Source organism: Plectrocnemia conspersa, unplaced genomic scaffold (genome assembly GCF_051122295.1).
Source record: "Plectrocnemia conspersa isolate PC_06_02 unplaced genomic scaffold, ASM5112229v1 ptg000014l, whole genome shotgun sequence".
NCBI lineage: Eukaryota > Metazoa > Arthropoda > Insecta > Trichoptera > Polycentropodidae > Plectrocnemia > Plectrocnemia conspersa.
The window spans coordinates 8,906,707-8,926,555 of NW_028277178.1; the positions used below are offsets into that span (position 1 = coordinate 8,906,707).

General features: G+C 36.4%; 1 protein-coding gene and 1 non-coding gene across 3 annotated transcripts; both read left to right on the forward strand.

The window, feature by feature from the left end:
* The first annotated feature begins 2,296 nt into the window (after positions 1-2,296).
* Positions 2,297-17,945, forward strand: Megf8 (multiple EGF like domains 8). Of its 2 annotated transcripts, none has more exons than XM_088203570.1 (16): positions 2,297-2,640; positions 3,687-3,864; positions 3,930-4,121; positions 5,390-5,616; positions 5,676-5,867; positions 5,940-6,039; positions 6,098-6,663; positions 8,152-8,665; positions 8,739-8,967; positions 9,038-12,313; positions 12,956-13,396; positions 13,471-13,638; positions 14,150-14,970; positions 15,037-15,335; positions 16,425-16,672; positions 16,737-17,945. In XM_088203570.1, the coding sequence occupies exons 2-16, from the start codon at positions 3,688-3,690 to the stop codon at positions 17,705-17,707; spliced, it is 8,421 nt and encodes a 2,806-aa protein (XP_088059696.1). In that variant the 5' UTR covers positions 2,297-2,640; position 3,687; the 3' UTR covers positions 17,708-17,945. The 2 variants fall into 2 exon arrangements, with proteins under 2 accessions (XP_088059696.1, XP_088059695.1); XM_088203569.1 differs by having other exon boundaries at positions 2,297-2,423.
* Positions 17,946-19,252: 1,307 nt separating this feature from the next.
* On the forward strand, positions 19,253-19,413 carry LOC148226128 (U1 spliceosomal RNA). Its single transcript, XR_015812417.1, has one exon. It is a non-coding gene; the product is annotated as a U1 spliceosomal RNA (small nuclear RNA).
* The last annotated feature ends 436 nt before the right edge of the window (positions 19,414-19,849 follow it).

Consider the following 19,849-nt stretch of genomic DNA (forward strand, 5'->3'; position numbering starts at 1 on the left):
AATTAGACTATTTGTTTAAAAAACTACACAAAATATATATTCAAAGATTCTGAAAGATATTGTAATTCTAAATATGTAAAAAAATGTAACATAGCCGAAATATTAAAAAGCATTTAAATTTAAAAATATACATAAAAATTCATTTTATTTTGCCAATGTCGCAGAAATTATTATAGTTTTATAGTCGGTTAATCGCAATACCTGGCGTATTAAGCAAATCAGTTGTATTAAGAAAATTATTCTTGATTTCAAAAAGTTAGGTATAAATTAAATTCCTCTATATAGTTTAGTTAATTTATTTAAAAAAATTATAGTAACTGTCAACAGAAATAATAATTATTGTGACATGTTTTTTGCACTTGGCAATAAAATAATAGTAGAAAAAATAAATTTATTTAATTATGCATTTATAAATAATATTTAAAAAATCCTTTACACATATTTTTACATGCTTTAAATACAACACTCTATGTGAGTGTTCTATGGGAGCCAATATAGATTTGTTATGGCCAAAACTGTTCGGCGCAGAAATAGCATTGTTGTGACGGTTTTCGCTCTCTCGACCGGCAAGCTTGTAAGGGTTCGGACGCGTGCCGTCGCGCGTCCGCCCCATTTTTGTAATGTAATCACTGTAACCTTAAATAAATATTACTGCAGCGGCTCAATCTGTGTCTCATTGCCAACCGCCATCATCACAGCCCCAAAACTCAACTTCAGTTTCCGAACTTTAAAAATACCATACAAATTTTATTATTTCATTATTTATAAAAAAAATAGTATTAATTAAATGACCGCTTCTGGATCTTTTGCAGTATCCAGTCCTTTCGATCTATTTTTCGTACATTTCGGGTGGTACTGGTTTTTAATTGTTGCTACTACGTTTCAGTTTTGTCAGCGTAAACACAACTTTGCGTAACCCCACAAAAAATCCAACGGCGTTAAATCTCATGACCAATTGCCGTCACAAAAACGTGAAATAATGTGACTTGGGAGCTTTTCACGCAAAACATTCAACGTTGCACCCGATGCTTAGTAAGTTGCATCGTCTTGTTGGTGGCATATATCTTCCACGTCAACAAGTTTAATCTGTTAAGTGGTGGTTAAGCTATATTTTTCGAAAATGTGTTGTTACAAACTAACATTTAACACTTTGTTAAGCAAGCTTTGAATCGTAAAATTACCATTTCCATGTGATAATGATCACAATAGGATTATGAGCAGGTTGTGTTCATATTTTGTGAAATATCTTTTTACTTAAACTAAGTTGTGTTGATGTATTTTACTACAAATTGTAAATTGTCTTCAACGATTCATCTTTGAACTCGTCTTTCAAATTTTCCAGTAATATTTTTCTGATCATTTCTTAATCGATAATCTCCATTCAGAGTTAGAGACGTGTAGCCGGCGCAAGGCACCTAGGACCCTAAAATATAAATAAATAGAAAATATATCTTTTGGGGCACAATTGTTTCCGCACACTGTATGTGAGCTATCATTTCATATATTTAAAAAAAAAGTGGTTTGTAAAATAATTATCTAAAAAGTGTTCGTAATATATAATCGTGGTGTATTTGTTATTTTTTTTATTATTTAAGCTTATTTATTTAATTTGCTTTCTATAAGGGTAATTTTTATTTGCTAGGGCTTATCACTAAGCCATGATATCCATGTTAATTAGCAGGGGCAGAACAAGAAATTGAATCGGCCCGGGCAATTTAGGCAATTAAAATATCAAAGGAGGACAATAAACAAAAAAGGTCATTTCGTAAATTTTTTATCGAGGTGCATAAATTGCAACGGTGGCTAAAAATGTAATTTTTTATTCATTTAGGGATGCTATGGGAGATAAAATAAAGGTTACCTCGAACATTCTTGTTCGTTTACGCAAAAGGCTATCGGACCAACAGCGGATCAGCCCCTGCTAATTAGTAATTTATATAAAACTGTTTTATTATAAAATAAAGCATGTAATAATTTTTCCGATGTGGCATGTAATAGGTTATGCAAGATTGTGTTATAACATAAGGACAAAAAATACATTTTATTTAAAAGGTCGGGATCTCGACAATAAAAGCTGTTAAATGAAGACGTTTGATCGTATTAGATAAGCAGAATATATTATAATTTCTCATCAAGTTGTATTATTTTTGTCTAATATTATCAATCACATTACTTGTTTATTTTAAAGAAAGTAGTTAACGTAATAACAAATATAGTTTTTAAAATCAAGAATCTTTTTTTAAATTTAAAAAATGGCAATTCGAATTGTCAAATTTTGTTGGCCGACGCGCTTTGCGCTTCGGCCAAAAATTGTAGTTAAGAGCGGGCGGCTATAGAAAAGAAAACAATTAAGAGTGGCAAAGATGCGGCAGGGCGGCGCCGCGCCTTCGCCCGAGGCCTCCGCAGCCCGCTGATGGACCCAGGTGAGCGCCCCGACGCTTCCACTTTCTTGCACCGTTGCTCGTTCGTGCTCGTCTAATCGTGCTAATTCTCGACAAATTACCAACGTACATCATGTGATCTTGTTCGAGTGAGGACAAAGCGCGTCTCTGACGCATTAGTCGTGCGACGCGAATCTCTCGTCTTGACGAACGTCATGACGTTCGTTAATTGTCGCCTTTGAAGTCGTACTTAGCGAAGGTAAATTAACATACATAATTATATTTTTATTACTGTTCAAACATTTCGATGCACTTGACCTTGGAGACGAGTCGCATGGAAGTTTCCCGTGTTTCTTTTATTACTTCTAATGATGATTTGTTGCATTTTCAATTGAACTACCGACCGCTTGGGTTAAACGTAATCTATCTCGATTCTATTAGTGTTGTTCTTCCAATGTGTTTGTGGAAAATTATCTATGAAGATTCTTTTAACACTTGAGACCATAGATTCTGACTATATATTGGTATAATAACATCATTAAACTTATCCAACACCTGTTCTTAAGATACGTAATTGCTCAAATCAAAATAGTTAGAATTCGCTGCAATGGCTTGTCGCATTTTGCTGAAACTTGCCCGATTCCAGTGTTCATATTTTGTTGTCTGAAGATTTATTTTTGTGCAGAAGATTTGCATTTGAGATACAAAGTACTACTATTAATTTATTTTTAATCCCGTCAATTTCACAGGTGTCATTAAAAATAGATACATATATAGTGATCAGATTTTCAAAAATAACAAGTTTCTGAAAATAAAAATAGTGCTAATATATTTGCATTGTTTAAATACAAATAGACGTAAAAAAAAACCAGAAAAAATACTGTCTGAAACAAATTAAATTAGAATACAAATCAGAAACCTTCAATTTGACGGGTTCTGTAAATCTAGTGTTAAGAATAAAATCCTAAACTTTTTATTGGTTTAGCTTGTGAATGAATCGCATTTTACTGACGTTCAATATCACTATGCATAACTTGATACGTATAATACGTAGAATCGTTCATTTAATTGATGATTATCTTTGTTGTTAAAATGCCACCGTTGGTCTCAGCAAGACATGTTTACGAGTATCTTCCTTTTTAAATCATATACGTAATACTAAACTATTACCAATTATCCCTAATTGTGCAACATAGTTGCAAATCATTCTTCTTAACCGTCTCATTGTTGTACTGAATGTATTGGAGTGAGTACATATTCATTACTTGTTATGCTAATCTTTTCATCATAAATGTTTATTTTCAGCATGATGCTTCCGAAAGTCAAGAAAAGAAAGGGCAGTTTAACTATAGGAACATGGACATGTTTGATAGCCGTCGCCTGCGCTGCCGTCACGACCGCCCCGTGCGACAAGACCCGGCATGTCTTCACAAAACCGTTCGGCATTATCACAGATGGGCCTTCGGGCTCAAATTATACACAAGTAAGCTTCGATCAATAGAAAGAGAGAGAGAGTACAAAATAATGTTGATCGATTCACTCTTTCAGGATTCGCATTGCGAATGGTTGATCAAAGCTCAAAACGACAGTCAATTCATAACGTTAAAGTTCCGGAGCATGGGCACCGAGTGCTCGTACGATTACGTCTTCGTTTACGACGGAGACTCGTTTCAGTCTCTATTGCTGGGAAGTTTCAGCGGAAAAACTGAACCTCAACAAATAACAGCGTCCAGTGGTTATGTAAGTTTTTGTTGATCACCTTTAGTATTTCTTCTCAATAATTATTTCTTAAGCATTTCTCGAGAAAAATGCTGATCTCTAGAATTTTCATAGAGCCTTTTTTGTTAAAAATTAAGTTTTCTAAAATTTTTTTTTTTATATTTTACAACCAGATGTTTAAAAATATGCATGCTTTCTTATAGAAGCCTTTAATAAAGGTCAAAGGTATTTGAATGATAAAAAATTGTTCACAATTTTCTCAACTATTCTAATCAGCCTTATCTTTGCTTTGTTAATCTAAGAACTACATTAATAATCAGATAAAAAGAAGTGTAGGAATCGGCGGTTTGCAAAAATGCACGGGGGCTTTTCAGAATTATGCCATAAAATTTGATTGTCGACGAACATAAACATCATTTTTTCAATAATTCAAAAAGGTTTTTAATCTTTATTTTGTTCGAAATATGAAAAATGACATAATTTCAGCTTTTTTAGGGGAGCAAAAGTTGGCCACTCAGTGGTCGTTTTTTGATATTAAGATTTATAGTATTTTATTAAATTACTTGTCAAAATCACAGTATCCACATAAAAGTAATAAAATTGTGCAGTCACGGTGGAAACGCTCGGTTATATAGCGTTTATATTAAGACTTTTAATAACAATATTACGATTTACAATAAGTGAAAATCGAATGAAGCATATCTAAACCGAATTTTGATCAATAGGAGAGCACAAAAAACAATTATCTCTTCACAGAAGTCAAAAATCTACGTCAAAAGCAATAAAATCGTGCCATCGCAGTGGGAACGCTCGGTACCAAGCGTTCCCACTGCCCCCACCTTCCTTTCCCATCCCAATGACGTCCCTGTAGCAACAGCAGTTATTGACAATTCTCCTCTATGATTCGGATATAAATACAGGAGCCCGAAATTCCTTCATAATTCAACGCTTTGTAATAAATCGAAGTATATCGATCTGTTCTAGTTCATTATTACAAATCATCATCCTTTTGAAAATATTCTCAACGATCGTCCAGTTCTCTATTCATTAATAATATAAAGGCATCTGCAATAATTTACTGTATTATTATAATAATATATTGTTGCAATCTGAGGGGTGAATATTGAGAATATTACAAAAATTTTTTTTATATATCAAAATTTCTCGAGAAATGAAATACATCGAATACCTAATGACCTTAGTGAATGATTCACTACTACCTATTAGCATACGAAAAATTCACTAATTTATCGGATTTTGCTAGTAAATATAAATAATTATTTTTTCAGATGCTCATATTGTTATATAGTGATACAAATTACGTGTTAGACGGATTCAAGGCCGAATACTTTGTCTACAACTGTCCAAATAATTGTTCTAATAAGGGCACTTGCGCCTCTCACAAGTGTGTCTGCGAAGACGATTGGGGAGGTGACGACTGCAACATAGAATTATGCCCCAATCAGTGCTCGGGTCATGGAATATGCCGAGAGGGACGTTGCCAATGTCACAAAGGGTATAACGAATGCATTTATTCTTACTTATAAATATACAACTTATATTATTCAATTATAGATATTCGGGTGCTACTTGCTCATTGGAGGTGTCCGATTTTATTGGCAATAGATGGCACTGGTTGTCTCAAACACACAACGGTCTATCGTCTCGGGCAGCTCACACAGCTATTTACATTAATTATACAGATTCGTTATATGTTTACGGAGGTTATGATCTCAATAAAGTATTAGGTTCTCTACAGATATACAGGTGTGTTAATAAAATCATGTTCTCATCCTATATATAATATGAAGCATTAATATAATAATACAAAAAACACAGATTTGCATCTAGTCAATGGGAAGACGAAGACGGGAATGTGATTTCACAAAAAACAGAAAACATTCTAGATCCAGACGTTCTCAGAGAAGTGTTAAACCCCGTAAGTGATATGTTATTTTATTAAATTTAACTAGATTCTAATATTAATTGCGTTACAGGATTACTGGATCAGTCACGGTCCGTCTTTCTTGAATAACGTTATTCATTCGATCCGCCGTACCAACAGATCGCCGCATTTTCATTCCAACGAAGAGCTGACAGACTTTCCAACGTTGAACATCGACGATGTAGTCAATAGTACCGAGACGGATAAACCTGCCGCTCGCTACGGACACTCTGCTTGCCAAACCAAAGACGGATTTGCGGTGTACGGCGGGAAACTCAACAGTGGAAACTTGTCGTCTGAACTATGGTCGTACAACATCACGTCACGACTTTGGATGTTGCGTGCGAAGAATTCTTCAGTGATACCGCCAGCATTGACTCGTCATACTTTGACGGCAGTCGGCGATGATATATACCTCTTCGGCGGCAGTACTAGCGAAGGAGAGTTTTCGTCTAGAATGTTCCGAATACAATTGAACTCTTCCGAGGAGAATTGGGAAGAAATTTATCCGAGAGGAGGCAAAGAGTTGGATGTGCGGGTTGTGGCGCATAGTGCTGTCTATCATTCCTTCTCACATTCCATAATAGTTTATGGCGGAGTCGTAGCTGGTGTTGCTCGGTAATTATCAAACTTTTACTTATATATAATTTGTTACTACTTATTGTGTTCTCTGATAACCGATATAAAATTTTGTTTTTCCCATTTTGGTAACATAGTTAAATGTATACTACCAGTCGAAAGATTAAGACCAAAACCTGCAATGATATTCAGTCATGAATCCACCTTCATTTCTTTTAACTACCTATTAAAAATATTGTTACCCAATTAAAGAATAGACTAAAGGGTCGTAAAAGGTAGGAGTATGACTAATCCAGTCCAGTTGTTAAACATGCGACGGCGAGGGCTTATCAAGTCTTTTTTTCTATGCACATTCATTTACGTGCATTCAAAACTATACAAATCACAATCTGGAGAATTTTTAATTAACTTTTTTAGCAATAACTATTTTTTTTGAACTGTAACAGTTTTTTTTATAATGTTTTTCCAAATGACCTTTATCCTCGACCAAAAATTTCCGAAATGGCCTTTTTATTTCTAGTATCCTTTGGTATTATTAAAATCTGGTCACCTTATATTAAATGGTAAGAATTATTTTGCCAGGTGGTCGGAATCATTTTTTTCAGTCGGTATTTATTCAGTTCTTTATATTATATAAACTGTATTTTAACCCCAAGGTCAGTTTTATGTTAACAGGTGGTCAGCCTAAAAATACATGGTCATTATGAAGGTGTTTTAGGGACAACTTTTTTGGTTGAGCTCGCAACATTGTCAGATGTCAACACAAGCCAAGCGTGCTCTTCGCCGCCGCTGTCATTTTTTAGCTTCGTTCATCGCTCTGATTACCTTGCGTCCCACGTACAATTAAATAGATTCGTTGAGAGTTATTCATGGGGTGTTCAATGCTCTGACCAACAGTTTTGGTACGAACTAGATATTTTATAAAATATTTGTAAAATATATAATTTATTGCCCAATTATATTTATAAATGTTATAACATTTTTTAATTCACATGATCGTCCTATATTTTTATTCTGACCGTACAATATTTTTATTCTAACCATTAGATATTTATTCTGACCCTGAATAATATAATTATGACCAGGCTGTTAACAAAATTCTCACCAAGATTTGATTTTTACTCTGACCCAAAGTAGATTTAAATTCTGACCATTTAGCTTGTTGCCAAAATAAAAGAAGAAGGAATATTAAAAAAATATGATATGGCCACTCCAATCGCTAGATTTAAATCTAATTGAGCTTTTAGGGGATGAGCTTGATCAGAAAATTCACCTGCACCTACTAAATTTAGAAAAAGCCTTGTAGGAACGACTATATTGAAAAATTTAGTTATCACAGTGGCAATAATAGTTAAAGCCGTGTTATACAATAGCGATAGATTTTTTAATGAAAAGGCAATTAAATGTTTTTTTTTAAATATTATTTTAAATTTTAAATTTAAGCTGGTTAATAAATATATATTTGCTAATATTTATATAATGTGTATTTATAATTATTGAAAACCTATTTTTTTTTATAATTTTCAGTTTTTCGAAACTGTCCGATAAAATGTTTGCATTCGATCTGAACAATAAGTACTGGACAGAGCTTCACTATCCTCGAGCCCACTTGAGAGACACGTACGTACCTCGGGAGCGTGCTTTTCACACTGCCACTATAATCGGCAACTACCTCATCGTGTTTGGTGGATATTCTCACCGTCACAACAAAGAAGAAATATGCTACGATAATCAAATGTACATGTACCACCTCGGATGTCACGCTTGGATCAGCGGAGAAGTTCTGGGCGGCATGGGAGCGAATCCCGGCTATCCGAAAACTCAGGGAGTATTTGCGCACGCTGCTGCACTTCGTCCACCGTCAACTCTACTACTTGTTGGCGGTTATCACGGGAACGTTAACGGAGATTTACTAGCTTACGTCATACCCGGATGGCTGAGCGGCATCGGAAGTATTGACTCTGAATCAGCCTGCTCTCGACATAAATCATATGCTGAATGCTTAGCCGATCCTGAATGTGGATGGTGTTCAGCCGACGAAGTACTTAATTTACATTACATTATTTACTGTATAATTATATAGTGGATATAATATTGTTTTAATTTTTCTTCAGTTATGCTATGGTCGTACCGTAGGCTCGAATTGCACGACTAATTTGCAATCTGTGAGATGTGGAGGAGTTTGTCCAGCTTTGGGCGATTGCCACGCATGTCTTACTCACGGTGCTCCGATCGGATCTTTGGTTAACGATTTAAGACGTCCGTTGCCATCTATCAGTACCAAATTAGGCTTACATCACTGCAGTTGGTGTGTTCAGAACGCTAGATGTCATCATAAAGACGGTAAGTTTTTAAATTACCCCCTCACCCCCAAATACAGTTCATTCGCCTCACTTTACTTGATTTTTTTCAGATAATTACGGAGTGTGCGGAGAAGATACGCCGTCTCAATCGCCCGGATGGTGGGGCGCGGCTGGAACAGAAGTCACCCAATCCGACCAGTGTCGCTCTTTAGACAAAAGACCTGGTCTCACATTCATTAAATACCACCATCCCGTCAATTGGAGTTATCCAGATTCAGTCGCTATTTTGAACGCTACTACTGCTGATTTCAATGTTGCTGGAAATGCTGGTCGCGGTGATCATATCGAAGGAGAAATGGTGGCTCAATTAAAAGGATTCTTGCACATTCCAGCAAGCTGGGCGGGCGCCGGAGAACTCTTACGCGTTTGCGCCGGTCATTCGAGAGCTGAACTCATAATAGAACACACTCACATGGCTGCTAACCTTAGCGCTATGGACTCATCTTCGACGTGCGTAGAAGCAAAATGGTCCTCGTTGATTCCCGGAAGATTGACTGTTAACTTTCAAGCGCGCAAAACTCTAACGTCCAACTCGCATCAACAGAGCAAAATGGAACTGCAACACAATAAAAGCCATGAAAATGCGAAGGTCTTTACTTTTGAATATTTAGAACCATTTTACAACGGGACTTGTTCGCATTACGATAACTGTCTACATTGTTTGACAGATTCGGCTTGCGGTTGGTGTGAGTTGACCGATAAGTGCATCTCGAGATCTGTAGACGAAATTCAAAATTGTTTCAAAGACGATAATTGGCGGTATTTGACACTGCAGCCGTCTTCGTGTCCGAATTGCTCTAATTATATAAGTTGTAATCATTGCCTGGCTAATAACGGATGCGAATGGTGGGTGGACGACGCTCGATGCGGTCGCAAAGGCAGATTCATTGGAGCCGTGCAAACTTTAGATCAATGTCCGCAGCCTTGTCACAGCCGCTCCAATTGCTCTTCTTGTCTAGACGAGCGCGGGCGGTGTGTTTGGTGCGAAGCCACCCAGCAGTGCTTCAGCTTCAGCGTATACACTTCGGAATATCAATTCGGATTGTGCAGAGAATGGTTAGATAGAGCCATATCCACCAACACCGGAATCAATCTGGACGTGACCGCTCGAAGAGCCGATCAGTGCAAATCGTGCGCTCATCATTACAACTGTACTTCATGTTTAAAGTCTCTGAGCTGCGGCTGGTGCTACTCGTCAGAAAATCCAATCAACGGCCTCTGTGTGCAAGGTGATTTTGGAAAACCACACACAAACTGCAGTTCTCTATTAAACATCTCAGCGGAAGATGCTCAATGGGCATACGCTCAATGTCCAGACGTAGACGAATGTGGATTAAACTTACACGATTGTCATAAAGAAGCAATTTGCACAAACACGCACGGGTCTTATAGTTGCAAATGTTTAAGGGGATACATAGGAGATGGTCGTACAACTTGTACCAAAACTTGCTATAATAACTGTTTGCACGGATATTGCTTAGGAGCTCCTGATTACATCTGTCAGTGTGATTTAGGCTGGACGGGAGTGGACTGCGCCAATAACTGCGGATGCAATAATCATTCCACGTGCCATAGAGGCATAGGAATATGCGACGATTGTCAAGATTGGACAGAAGGAGAATTCTGCGATAAATGCAAAGTCGGCAGCTACGGAAACGCTACATCTAGTCATGGTTGTCGAAGATGCGATTGTAACGGTCACGGCGATGAAAATCTTGGGATCTGTGATCCAGGAACAGGAGAATGCTTCTGTAAAGATAACACGATGGAACCGAATTGTGAGAAATGTAGCTACGGATATTATGGCGATCCGAAGAAAGGTGGATCGTGTTATTTTCAATGCGAAGCTAGAGGTATTTTAAGCGATGTTATAGAACAAGGTTTGGGGTCTCACATGGCACATTCGCCACCCTGGGGCGGACCGCCCGTTAAAGAATGTCTTTGGATCATAACCCCCGGAAATATTTCCAACAATGCTCTGATTCAATTAACTATCGATTCTTCAAGATTGAACGTATCGTGTAGCGATAATGCTGTCTATGCATATGATGGTTTTCCAGATTTGGGTGGATCTCAACAGAGCCAATTGATCGGTGTCTTTTGCAGCGACGCATCTCCCAAGACAGTGGAAGCTCGGTCTGGAAATTTAACGATACATTACAAACAAGGACCAGTCGGACAAGGATTCGAAGCCGTTTATAAAATATTAAGCTGCGAACATAATTGCTCAATGCCACGCGTATGCAAGAATAATTATTGCATATGCGCTGATGGATATGCCGGTATCAATTGTGAAAAAGAACTATGTCCGAATAACTGCAGTTCAGTTTATAAGCAAGGAGTTTGCGATAAAGGATATGGACGTTGCTTATGCGTGTCCGGTTGGGGTGGATCAGATTGCTCTCAGAAGCTTCATCCTCACCAGTTGGTTTTTACGGAACTATTCAATTCTCGTCATCTCGCCGATACTTTGGAGCACCTAAGGAAAACTCTTCCACGGTTCGGTCATTCTTTAGTCGCCGATAAGAGAGGATCGCTTTGGATGTTTGGTGGTTATTCACTATCGCACGGTCCACTTAACGACATAAGATTGTTCGATACAAGGAACAACACTTGGATGCAAGTGACGGTGGAGGCCACACCGGAAGCCAAAATGCCTGAGGGTCGTTACTTTCACGCCGCTGAAATGATACACGTCCGTCAGATAATTTACATTTACGGAGGCTTGAGCATTCAAGGCGGAGCCAACGTGCAAAACAAAACGCTAGGAGACTTTTGGCAGTTCAGTTTGAAGGATCAACGATGGAGTGTGATCGTGAGAGATCAGCAACCGCCCGCGCTAACTGGACACACGTTAACTCTGCAAAAGCATCACGATTCCGAAAGCCTTCTAATCATTGGTGGTTTCTCATTGGAATTGGGTTTTCTCACTGAAGTTTGGGAGTACGATCTAGAGAAGAGCAAGTGGGAGATTCTGAAAACGAACGGTGCGAAGCCGCTAGGAATCTTCGGGCACAGCACCATCTATCATCCTCCAACGCAAAGCTTTTACGTTTTTGGGGGCTATTTATATTCTACCAACGGTACAAAAGCATCGAATAAGCTATTTGTTTTGAACTATCAGACGATGATTTGGAGCGAACTACCCACTTTCTATGAACTAAACGATCCAAGCGACCATTTGCCTAGAGCTAGATTTCTGCATTCAGCCGTCACAACCGAAGACTACATGATCGTTTTTGGTGGTAGAACTTATCCACACAATGCTACTGACTTACTATCAGCTTATGTATATAACTGCAATCAATGGATTAGTCTAGTCAAAGGTATTTATTATTTTAATACGGTGGTCCATAATTTTATATGCATTATGTATTGTATTCTCTCTTTTCTGGCAATAATCTTATTACTAAGGTTAATTATTATTTATTTTTCATAAAATTTTGGACCCTCATATATTTGTATACATAACCTTGGCCAAAATAGAGGAGCATATAATTTTACTAGCACCTGCCAGATAAATTATATTTAAATCGTAAAAATAAATATCTATCGGTGAAAATGTATTTCGATAAGATTTCACTGAAATTACATATTTTAAAAAATATTTTTGGGATAGATTCAAGATTATTTTTTTTTAGATTTTCTTTGAGGGATAACCCGAGAATTTCTGGTTTAGAATCAATGATGTCATTTCATCTTTTTTAATATTTCCAAGATTCATAGTATTTAATTAAACGACATACATTTTTCTGGACAAATCCCCCCCCACACACACACACACACACAATTGCTCCGAGTATTTAATATTACATGTTCTGTATTTATATGACTAATTAAAGCTGTCAGTATAAATAATGAACTTGTGAAGCGAATTATATATTTTAAAAATTGCCCCACTACTATGGCCAAGGATATATGTATATATATACATTTAGATTTTAATCTAATCAATTTTATAATCCTAGATGTTGAAATTATCGGAGAACTGCCACCATCTACATATGCTCATGCCATGACCCTGGATGCCGAAAGTGGAGCTCTATACATTGTAGGCGGCTGGGACGGAGGTGCTCAATCACAAGTCACGAGGATCAACTTACCATCAGATTTGTGCCGTTTGTGGAGCAGTGGAAAGCATGTTTGTCGTCATCACATGGGCTGCAGCTATTGCACAGTGTATCCAGTTGGAGGTTCCAACTCGACGCATTGCTACTCTCATGGAAAATCAGATCTCTGTGATGCCCACAATGGCACCCTTATAACTAACAATGGAGCCTCCTGCAACGGCGCTCTCATCGCCAAAAGATCCTGCATTAACTTCACTACCTGCGAATCGTGTTTAGCTAAGTGGCCGGCTCATCCGGAGACGACGCCAATATGTCAGTGGTGCTCTACTTGCGAAACTGGTATGATCATGATTTTTTAATATTATATTGTAATGATATTATTATTATTAATATTATATTACGTATTATTTTAGGAAAATGCATTCCGTATGATCAAACTTGTCCAGAAGTTTCGCAGAACTGTGATTGGTCGACTTATCAATTCTCTGATCTCACACATTGTCCAAAGGACTGCGCTGCCACTGATTGTTATCAATGTCCGCGTAACAATTGCTATTGGACACGTCAAGTTCTATTCACCGGTATGTGTGTTATTTGTTTTTTTTATCCTTGTCACTTTCCATTTTACTTTGGTCACTCCGAAATTTATATCCACCTGATTTAATGCAACTATTACAAATGCCAAAAGGGCAAAAACAAAAGCGGTGGAGTGACTTACATCATCACACTTGGTTGATCATACAAAAATAACGAGTCCAAAAATACAAAACTTATAGTTCAAAACTCATACTTTATAGCTTATAATTGAAAGATGACATAATGACATTGCGTATTTTTTCAACTGCTAAAATAAATAAAAACAAGTATAGTTTTTAGTAATTCAGTATGAATTTTATTATTATTATTTACAATATAAAAACTCACCGTGAACTTTAAAAAAAATTTTGATTGATGATTTTTCAATCAACCTTTCAATTAAAACAATACATTATTAATCATAATATGATACAGTAAGCATTGTGTTACTCAAACTGTACTATTCTGTCAGTGTGTTCTATGCATATGTTTAATTATTAATTTATTTATTTTCAGAATCCGGTTTTAAAGCAACAGAAAATCCATTATACAACTGGTCGTGCTTTCCCAGATTCTACTTGTCCAAAACCAGCAACATAAAGTTCAAAGATCTGGAAACGTGTCCTCAAAAGTGCCATAATTATCACGACTGCCATACTTGTTTAACGGCCATAGGAGCCGAAGGAGGATATAACCAATGCCATTGGGCCACACACCTCAACCAATGCCTTGCCCCTTCTTATCAGTCATTATATTGCGCTGGAGGCGTATGCGGCTTAGTCATAAGACCAGAGGAAATAGAACAATGCCCGTCTCCATGCTCCAATTTCACTCAGTGCGACGAATGCTTGCACCATGCGCATTGTGGCTGGTGCTCTCTAGACGACGAGAATGGCAAAGGAATCTGCACGGAAGGCTCACTCATAGGTCCCGAACTTGGTCCACAACATCTCAGTTGTAAAGCCTTGTACAATGAAGTATTCAACATCGAATTGAGTCACAACGATACGATGACATGGAATTTTGTAAGGTGTCCGCCTGAGAACGAATGCGAAAACGGACATCATAAATGCGATCCGGACTCTGAGCATTGCGAAGATCTGTATTCCGAATACAGATGTGTTTGTGGACGCGGACATAGAGAAGCAGCCGGTACTTGCGTGCCAGTTTGCACACAAGGCTGTGTCAGAGGCTCTTGCATCAAACCCGACATCTGCAAATGCGACTTTGGATACGTTGGAGCAAATTGCAGTATTCAATGCCAGTGTAATGGGCACGCAAACTGTGAAGGACCCGATCGGTTGAATCAATGCTTGGGGTGCCACAACAATACTATGGTAAGACGCACTCTTCTTTTGTAAATCTCGATTACGAAAAATTTAACATCTTTGGTCATGTTATAGGGAGCTCAATGCGATAAGTGTAAACCTCTGTTTGTCGGAGATCCGGTTAACAACGGACAATGCGTTCCGTGTATCACATACTGCAACGGACACAGTAGTGTGTGCTATAGTGATAACAAAGATTCAGTATTTTCGTCAATGAACGTATCCATAGAGCAGATATCGAATCTCTTGAACGAAGGACCGACAAACAAAGCAAAGTGCTTGCAGTGCGCTAACAATACAGGTGGTCAGAGATGCGATAAATGCATAAGCGGGTACTTCAGGGGCTCTGAAGACTTCAGGATGCCTTGTCGAACGTAAGTATTTCATAAAGAATTAAAAACAAAATTGAAAAGTCAAGCAAAAAAAAATTTAAATTCATGCCTCCGAATTTATAAAATTATTAATTATTTTCATTTATATTTTAAATACATTAATGTGTTTTTCAACCACTATCAAAATCACTTTGTATCAATGTTAGACTATGTACAATAGAATACAATACGAGAGTGAGTTAAAATAAAATCAATATTAATTTATAAAAAACGAAAAAGACAGTTTTTCTACATAGTGTTTATGAAGTGCAATATAAATTTTCCAGTGCTTACAAAATTCATGGACCTAAAACTTTCCTCTCATTGAATTTTTGAGCGGTTTAAAGATGTAAAAATTACTAGAAGGGAATACTGAAGTATGCTCATCAATGACTCGTATTCAGAAATGACACTATTTCATTTACTATTACTTGACACTTTCAACTGATGCAATGGATGTCTGACCTGGTTGAAAAGAGAGCTACAGCTCGGAAATTTTAAATTTTTATTTGGTGGAAATTTAATTCTGTAGATATATATGTCAGAAAGGTAACTTAACTCAAACACGGATCATAATTCATGAACTCTGCAACGTGACAATCATATAATTTTAGTACATATATATAATTTTTCTCATTTTAATTATTTTTACTGCTTTATCTAACATACATTTTATAGATGAAAGAATATTTTAAATATCTATGAGAAACATAGCGACTACACTTGTACCATTTATGTCAAGTTCGAGACACTCGTGATTTTTAATTAAATTATGTATATACACCATAATACATTACATACATAAGTAACATATTAATCAAATTATCATTATATATATACGTGTAACACATTAATCATGTCATTAATTTTTAACTATAAATACGTAATAATTAAATGAATAAAGCATCAATCAATCACTAGAACTGCAGGATCATACAGTCGTATTATTCACGGAGCGTCTTTACTCCCTCGCTTTCCCACAACATTCGTCCATTTACAGTAGCATCGTTAAAATAATTTTAGTTGATTTATATAGTCATTATCATTGATTTAATTTTTCTTTTATGAAATATGAGTATTTATTTTTTTCAGATGTGAATGCCACGGTCATGGTGACATTTGCGATCCAGTCACTGGTGAAAAGTGCAATTGTGGAAATAATACCGAGAGCGATGCTACTTGCCAAGCTTCCAGTTTGAGCAAAAATTCAAATCAAGAATGTTGGAGATATCAGTGCGTCAAATGTAAAGATTCCTTCATGGGTGATCCTAAAAACGGCCATCAGTGCTATAGAATGATGACGGCCGAAAATAAAATGAGCTTTGATGGTAAACTAATAGGTAATTGTTTTGAATTCTGAATTATTTTCACAAAAAAAATATTCTAATAAAATCTTCCTTTTAGATGAATCTAAAATAAAATCTGGTATAAAATCAGGACAAACAGTATTTTTCGTTGTGATACCGAGATTTATGAACGTAGATATAAGAGTGATAATTGATGTGACTCAAGGGGCGCTCGACGTTTTCATGAGTCCTAACGATAGTTCGTTCGTCGTGTCGGTGAACGGCAGTACGAGCACACACCAAGTAGACCTAGACCCCTCGTTTTTAAAGTACGACTCCTCTCAAAACATAGACACGTTTTTCAGCAGCAACGGATCGGATAAAATATTGAAATCCTTCGACGGGCTTGTCGAATATAACATAATGAAGTACCATGCGGGCGATTTGAACACTTTCATCAACGTCGATAAGAAGAACACTTTATTGTGGGTGCAGGGCTTAAAGAATCGACTGGTTCTGACCCTACCGCAAGTCGTTCACGATCTGGGTTATACTAAATTTTATTTGATTTTGAAAGGCTTGAACTTGGACGATAATTCGAGCAGAGCCAGTAGAGGAATGGTGTTTTTCAGACAGGATCAATTACATATAGATTTGTTTGTGTTCTTCTCTGTATTCTTTTCTTGCTTCTTCTTGTTTTTGGCCGCGTGCGTTGTAGCTTGGAAGGCCAAACAAGCGGCCGATGTGAGGAGAGCTCGACGAAGACACGTGGTTGAAATGTTAACGATGGCGAAGCGCCCGTTCGCCACTATAACTCTGCTCATGGGACCTCAGTCTCCGCCAGTCCAAAGAAAAAGATCTAGAAACAAGCACGCCGTAGCCGAAGTGCGTCCAGTGGCAGTCGAACCGACAGAGGACGGATTCGCAGCTGTGACGTCAGTCTTTGTCAGGTTACCCGGCGGACGTACAGCTCCGGCTCGCTTGGCGCTGGCATCCACTCTAGTTTTATTGTCAAGACAGTTACCTTCGTCGGGCAGGACGTTTTTAAGGAGACGCAGTGTACATAACCTACCAGCTCCGCCGACATAAGCTATTTATTTTTAAAATCATACCGAATAAGTATTTGTATATATGTACTCATATGTGTTTGTATGTGCAACTAAGACAAGACAAGGTGATATTAAATTTATTTATCTGCAAATAAGAAGCTCAATTTTATGTATTGTTTTAATTAATATTTTATGATATTGTGTACATGACAAAAAATGTGCAGTATTATTGACACAGCGTCAACATAGGTTGTTGAAATACAAATTTTAAACAAAAATTATATTTAATATATTATTTAATAAATAAAGAGATTTTATATTTTAATAGTATTTTTATTTTTGTCATTTCCATATAATTATTTAAAAAAATACAATCTAACACAAGACTTTGCAGTAAGGTTTAAAAATAAATTTTACAGTAAGTACATATGTATATAAATATATATCTTGGATCTACAATATAAAGCATCCAATCAGTATGTACTTGTTAAAAAACAAAGAAATTGACTAACTGGTTAGAGCGAAAATATTAATCGCGTGCACAAATAAATCTCAGGGACAAAATCGTAAAGTTATTGATGTTAATTTGGAATTAGCTTGCTTTAATATATGGGCGGCTACACGTATCTGGCTTACTCAGAGTGGGTGCTCCCGATTATTAATTTTTTCCTCAAGACAACAAAACAAAAAACATTGTTTATGATATTTTTGGAATATATTGATATACAATATAGCCACTCCTCACATAACGACCATTAGATCGTTTGAAAGGATATCTTTTTTTATTTATTATGAATAAAGAAAACAACAAATTAATAATTTTGTTTTAATTTACATCTGTTATCTACATATTATAAATAATAAATTTTAAAGCATAAATTTCTAGATTTCTTTACAAAAAATTGATAATCAAAAATATAATTAATTCATATGAGACGTTTGCTAACCGTTAAAATTATTAAATTCTCATGTTTAAGTAAAATTTATAAAAATGCTCTCTGTGCAACCAATTGAATTTCAAAGTTTACTTAAAATAAAATATCAATTATGAAGACTTATAAAAAAATGGAGTTTGCATATTTTTTCAAATTCTATGTTGATCCTGATACGTGTTTTACAGGCAAAAACTATACAATACATTTTGTAAGCGAATAATATATAAGCAAATTATTTTATATAATAATTATTACAAAAATGGTTAGAACTTGGCTATAAACATATATAATATTATGCGCTATGCCATAAAATATTGAAAAAAGCTTAATAATAATACTTCATTAATACTATGTTTAATTTAAAATTAATACATAGTGATACCTTTGACCGTGTATTAAAAATAATTTAGCCTGTCTACAAAAAACTTTTTTTTTAAATATGATATAGAACTGCTATTTAATTTAAGGAAAATTTGGTAGTTCATATTTTAGTTTGGTCATGTTCATTAAAATAAATAAATTATCATATTTATTTTTAATAATATTAAAGCTTCAAATTTTAGATACTGTGTGGCGCTAGCTGCTTATGATACTCGCAAGCGAAAAGCACTCAGCGGCGCTTATAAGCTAGTGTATTACCAGCGGAAAGCATACTTACCTGGCGTAGGGGATACCGTGATCATGAAGGCGGTTCCCCCAGGGTGAGGCTCCTCCATTGCACTACGGTTGGGCTGACCTCTGCGATTATCCCTAATGCGGATAACTCGGGCGCGTAATTTTTGGTAGCCGGGACGCAAATTTGGACTGCCACTTGGCGAAAAGCAAGTGTAGTTGTATGCGTGCGTACGGCTCGGCGTCGGTGCTGCCCCCAAGTGTCGATCGAGTGCAACTACAAACGTCAGAATTTACAATTATATATAGTAGGTCTTCTCGTCTTCAATTCTAAACAGGGGCGGCAGCTCCTTGCTCCGATTGATCTCCTTCATTTCTTACAGGATATGTGGGATCCAGTCCAACACGTGGTACCAAAAGAATGTACGGCATTCAAAATGACTACTAAATAAATGCACATACGTAATACAAAAATACGTCAAAATTAAAATAATTAAGAAACTTCACTTATTTGGTGGCAACGATTAAACGAACGTACCATAATGTATTCCAAAGACTCCATTTAAAATGTCACGACTCCGACTCCACAGCTCTGGTTTATGGTGTACATATATGAACAACTCATTCGTTATAAA